The following is a 6143-nucleotide window of genomic DNA, read 5'->3' as shown; positions in this document are numbered from 1 at the left end:
CTGCTTTTCATCACAAAATATTGAAAATAGCTAGCTACCTTTAACAACACTAACGGTTTATAAATATGTTGTTGCTAATAGTGGAATAAGATGCAAGTATCCAGGAAGCCTCGAATATCAACTTTTTAGTATGTGGGATCCATGAATGTGGCTACAACAATCTACACGGTTAAATAATCTGATCAAGGCTGATAAACTAACTTTGAATATTGACCTACTGAAGCGAGTTGCTTGAAATGAATCCTCTTAGATCATATATATTTACACACTGATTATCAACTTTCACTGACTAAGAGAGAAACAATACACTGCCTGTAAGCAAAAATATATATGAAAGCAAAATCTTCTTAGCTTTTTAACAAAACATGGATTGGATGGCAATCTGTTTTCTTAACTTAAGTGGTTGTAAGTTACACCAATAAAGAGATAAAACCAACATTATGCAGTGATTGTTTTAGCAAGACCATGCAGTTGCTTAGAGACCACCGATTTTGCTGGAAAGAGGAAAATTAGATGTGGTCTGATAGCTGCTGTCTGGAGCAGGATTTCAGTCAGGTATAAATAACAGGTCGACTAGCATGCCCCAGACTAGAGTAGAACGAGAATAGTCCATGGTACAACAAAGGGACTATAATCATGTTGACCATTTTCATTTTGGAAGCAGTAAAACACTTTTAAAACATTCACAAAATTAAGTCCAAAATGGATACGTTAGATTCCAAAAGCAGATTATGGACCCTCCTTTCAAACATCTTCCACCTACTCAAATTATAGTAAACTGATCTGTCCAGCAATTGTCTAACAATGTCCAATTTAACACGTCAATGCTATTACACAGTGTATTGGGAGCAGTAGTGTCTTTCAGCAGCAGTTACTGTAATTGCGCCATAAACCACCACGATGAGACACCTTATTCCAAACTGCAGATTCCTTTGACTTAAAATAAAGGTTTGACCCCAGAGCATCCTGCTCTATCCTTGAGCAAGATGCCTTACCCCCTGCTCCTTAATGACCTGTATCTGAATTCACTCACGTAGCCATTCTGTTAAGAGACTAAATATGGGATAATCCTCATCGACGTTGGTTGAATACTGCATGTTAATAATAAGACAACACAGCCGGGTCTTCAACAGGATCTTTATGTATTGATGATGGCTTGATACACATGTAAATTTAACTTCAAGACGCTTGGCATACTTTTGTCGATTCTTTAACATGTAATAATATACCTTGTAACGTATGGTATAGTAAAGTGATTTGAGCCTGAAGAACACCTGTTTCTCAAGTTACATCTCACAGTTGGAACTCCAAAGTAAATTTTCACTTATTGACAAATCCTCACTAGAGTTGTAAATATCTATCTGCATCCATACTGACAACCCTACATGCAGTCACTGAAATTATACTGACGCATCATTGTCTAACGACTGATGTCATTCAAAAAAGAACGCAAAATAATCTATTGTTTAGGCCCCTTGATATAAAAGCTTTGCTTTTTTCTACCTGGCTAGAAAAGCCACATTCCCAAATCACAATTGACTGAAGGAAGTTCCTCTCGAGACGACTCAATGAGGCGTGATATGGCACAGAGTTTTTGATTTTTAATGTTTCACTTTAAGTAATGACATCCATTGGGCTTCTTTCCATCCTAATTTACAGAACTCTCCTTCGTTGGTACTGGGCCTCGCTGTGACGCTCTGGGAGCTGGGTGTATGTGCTTTATGTGTGGACTAGTCTGAGGTCAACCAAAAGAAAAGCAGTTAAGTGGTGATTAAGTGGCTAAACAACAATTATAAACACAGCCCGTTTCTTCCCTGTATTGTAATAAGAATGAAATTGCATGCAAATGGAAATAATAGCAGGAAGTTTATATAAAGAGGTAATGGTCTGAAGAAGTATAGTTCACTTTCTGCCATGTGTCCGGTGTGACCATTAAGACAATAAGATCCCCATAAAGGGAATGTAATTTCTGACCATACAGTATATAATGCACCTAAACAGAGGCTATGAAAATAGCAAGAAAGTCGTATGCGGCTACATGAAAGGTTCCTATATTTGCGAGAGAAACACGTGTCAAAAAGTTGAGAAGAAACTTGTCAGTGTCATCAGTACAACCCCACATCATGACACATCTGCTACAGCTCTTGCCATTGGAGCAGCTTCCTGGTCATTCGCATAACCCTTTACTGATGTCATTGCTTCCACAAGTCCTTTTAAAATACAACAACAACCATCCTTTACACCGGGTACTTTGTGTTATTACCATATCTCTCCACTGCTGATGAGGGCAACTGTTGAGTAAAGCTTCAAATTGCAAGACTACCCTGAGAGAAGGTCTAAAACGTGGGCAAGCTTGCCAGACCAGAACTGGCTCAAACAGGTTTGGTTCATTAACTCTGTATACTCTTAGTTCAATATAATCAGCATCCGTTTTTTTTTTTTACTGTTCCAAGAGCGTCATGATATTGTTTTTCTGTTATTGTGTAATATATATCTCTAGATAATACAATCAAAGTTCTCTGAACTATTTAGACATGTGCAAGTGTTTACTACCAACTTCAACGATACAGTAAAGGCAAGACTTGTGGACACTAAGTAAGCATAATTTCAATATTTTTGAAAATGTCTTGAATTTTTCCCCGCAATAATGAAAACCTAAGTGCCATAAGTAGTTCATACAAGATGTATTGGATATTTTGTTACTTGTTCTGAGTATAAAAAAGTGGCAAAATACATAAAGAATAGCTTGCAAGCATGAGAGAACGCTTTGACACAGGTAGGAGGAGGGGGGGTTATCTTATCTTAACCCTCAACATCTTATTGTAGGCAACATTCACCCAAAGTACTGAAAGACAGAGCCTCTAAAAATGCAGGAACCTGCTGCTAGTTCAGAACGTTCCTTTTTTGTTTGTTTACAGTCTGTAGGTGAAACAATTGGATTGTTAGTATTTTGATTGATTGCGATGGGAGCCATTTTCAGTGAACACCTTCGAGGGTCCCGAACAGAGCGAGACACCAGCTGAGTGCCTCGCTGTGTTTTTGGGGAGTTCGATATGATGATACCCTTGACTGAGGACCCACGACACAAACACAGAGACTGAATAACAATGACCCAAGTGGATAAAACAAAGAGCGGCGGAATTATGTGCAAGGCATGTCACAAACAAAAACAGCTCCCCCCCCCCCCCCCCCCCCAAACACACTCTCAATTATTCAAATAAACATCTGGTTATGTGTATGCGTATGAAGCGAAGCACAGCGGTAGCATGATGTGTGTCAACATAATCTGAGGTAACAGGGTGTTGTGTGTTCTGGCCCACGTCAGTCGGACAACCGGCGCCTTCTACAGGGTTTAGAGAGGTAAGTCTGGAAAGCAATCGTGTAAACTGTGCTCCCGCGGTGAACGTGTCACTTCCTGTCACGAAAAAGCACAAAGGGACCCGAAAAACTGTAAACCTCAAGGATCATTCTAAAATAAAAACAAACAAAAAACACTTAAATACTTTACTGATAGCTTAATGTTTTCTCTTTTTTTTTTTTCTTTTTTTTACTTTTAACCGTATTTTTTTGTTGCTGTATTCATTCTTTTTTTCTCTCGTTTTAGCTCCAAGTATAACATATGAGTCTAACTACAGAGGGTGAATTCCATGCTACATCAGTTCGAAGGAGGCTATTGCAGACAACCCTACAACGTGTACAACCACATTTTATATACGTCCGAGATACAAATATTTTCAAAACATGTCACCGAGAAACTAAGTACATACGAGATGTTGAATATTTAGAGTCTTTGAGGACTATCCCTCAGTTGGAAAGCAGGATGTCACGTCACTTGACTTGAACCGTCCTGTCTTTCAGACAAAAATCTGGAAAAATTGCTATTCAAAAAGTAGCAAATTTGGTCAATGTCTCTTTTCTCAAATAGTTATAGTGCTTTGATGGCTTAAGACAAGGGTCTATTTTTAATCTCACCTAGTGGCAATCTTCAGAACTTTAGTGTGCATTTCATGACACTATAGCTGCAAAAGTCTTCATGTCAGTCCAATAGGTAAAACAACAGCTTGTGCTGCACATATATCTCAAAGTAGTTATGCGTTATCAAAAAAGACACAAAAAACTCAACATATTTATAAATTATTTTTTTCCCTTTAAAGTTATCTTGGGTTGGGGAAAGAGGGGGGGGAGAATAGGTTGTTTGTGTGTTTAGCTCTGGATTTCCCCCCCTCCAAACAGTTCCTCTGGTGTGGAGCTCCCCGCTGACGGAACAGAATGGAGGCAGAATGTGCGCGCAGCGCAGATCATCAGCAGATCTCAGTCACACTCAGAATTCCCACTCTAACGTCTCTTCCCGATTGGCCGCCCTCTCCAGCCGGTGGATGATGTTGTTGAGGTTGGCCATCTTCTCGTTGCGTCTCTGTGAGCTGCGGTTGGCCTTGGGGCTTTGCAGCAGCGCGCCGTGCTGCCCGGGCTCCAGGCTGTGATTGGTGGAGGAGCCGCCGTCAGGTGCGGGCGGTGAGGGCGATATGGGGGCGGAGGACGACGGGATGGGCGACACCGACATCATGAGGCCCGGCGAGGACGCGGCCGACGGCGAGTTGAGGAAAACCTCCAGGCTGCTGCGGCACGCCTCCGACGAGGCCTTGAAGCTCACCGGGTCCACGGGGGACTTGCCTGGGTCTTCCCCCTCGGGGCCCCGGGACTTGCTGGACCTCACGGCCCCGTCGGTGGCGGACGGGGCCCGGGCCTGGCTGTTCATCCCGTGGTGGTGCTCGCGGAACACGGCCGCCGCGTCCTCGTGCTCGCTCTTCAGCTGCGGGAAATGCACGGCCATGGAGAAGCACTGGACCCTGGACAGCCGCAGGTCGTAGTCCTCCCTCTCCGAGGCCTCCTGCTTGATGAGGGGCCGTCCGGCGTGGAGGGCGTGTCCTGGGGGCTGGAGCCTTCGGTCGTCCGAGTCGGAGCGGGGGCTGCACGGGCCGGAGGGGGAGAGGTGCTCCGTGTCCTCGTCGTTGTCCGGCTGGCCCTCCATCAGCACCTCCCGGCGCATCCTGGACCTGCAGCACACACACCCTGCTGTTAGGTAAACACACACACTAATACATGCATACGCTAGCTGGCACAAATGCACACACACTAGCACAGACACACACTAGACACAGACACCCTGCTGTTAGGTGCACTCCCACACTAGCACACACACACACACACACACACACACACACACACACACACACACACACACACACACACACACACACACACACACACACACACACACACACACACACACACACACACACACACACGCAGACACATAGAAAGACACACAAACCAGCGGGCAGCCAGGGATACAGTTATCATTACACACAACTCACACCAGCACACATGCACCCCGCTATTACGACTACCAGCGTAAGAACAACAGAGACACACACTACTCAGCTTGACTCCATCCTTATGTATAAAAACCAACAGCAGGATAAGTATTAAGATGAACTAGCTTTTATCTCCCAAGCTACTATTGAATCCTGGCAATGTCTTTTGGTCGCGGCACCCGCTTGTTGTTATAGCTATTATTAATAGAATTGGCTTCTGACTCAAAATGTTTAAAGACGATACAGACAGAGAGGTTGTCGGGTTGCGTTCGACTGCTTTGTTGATCGTACTTATTGACAACACGACCCCCCCAGGCCGGCCCGTAATGAGCGAACCACTGGTGGTATCGGGGTGGATAACTAGGAGTTTTCTCTGCCCAAGTATGATCATGTCTCCCCATCCACTTGTCTTGTAATACAGCCCGAGGCAATGCAATAACACCCGCCTCTTTCTTTGACCATTTGGATATATTCTCTGTTCTGTGTGTCTGGCCAGAGGGGTTCCTGTTGATAGTGCTGTTGAAGTCACCTCCCTTCACGTTGGCTGAGCTCCGAGCGGCCGTAGAGTAAATTAGTAATAAAATAAATGTCAATGTTTACTACGGACGTGGTTGGGGCCTCATAACACAGTAAAGGAAGGATACGCAGGTGTCGTACATTGAACTTCACTTCCTGATTTGGTTCAGTTCAACTGATTTTCAGACATGATAAATGGGATATAACTGCTGATATATTTATTTCTACATTTTTTTTCACATACTGAATAAT

At 43.6% G+C, this 6143-nt stretch overlaps 1 protein-coding gene across 3 annotated transcripts in view; it reads right to left on the bottom strand.

The window, feature by feature from the left end:
• Positions 1-1123: 1123 nt before the first annotated feature.
• The window catches only part of cux2b (cut-like homeobox 2b), a 92615-nt gene continuing 87595 nt past the window's right edge, over positions 1124-6143 (bottom strand). For all 3 annotated transcript variants that reach the window (XM_030359342.1, XM_030359344.1, XM_030359343.1), the window contains exon 22: positions 1124-5054. In XM_030359342.1, coding sequence (XP_030215202.1) covers positions 4322-5054 — 733 coding nt within the window. In that variant the 3' untranslated portion in view covers positions 1124-4321. The remainder of the gene's footprint in view (positions 5055-6143) is intronic.

Source organism: Gadus morhua, chromosome 6 (assembly GCF_902167405.1).
Source record: "Gadus morhua chromosome 6, gadMor3.0, whole genome shotgun sequence".
In the NCBI taxonomy this organism is placed as follows: domain Eukaryota; kingdom Metazoa; phylum Chordata; class Actinopteri; order Gadiformes; family Gadidae; genus Gadus; species Gadus morhua.
The sequence above is the reverse complement of the archived record's forward strand: the minus strand, read 5'-3'. Positions and strand labels throughout refer to the sequence as shown.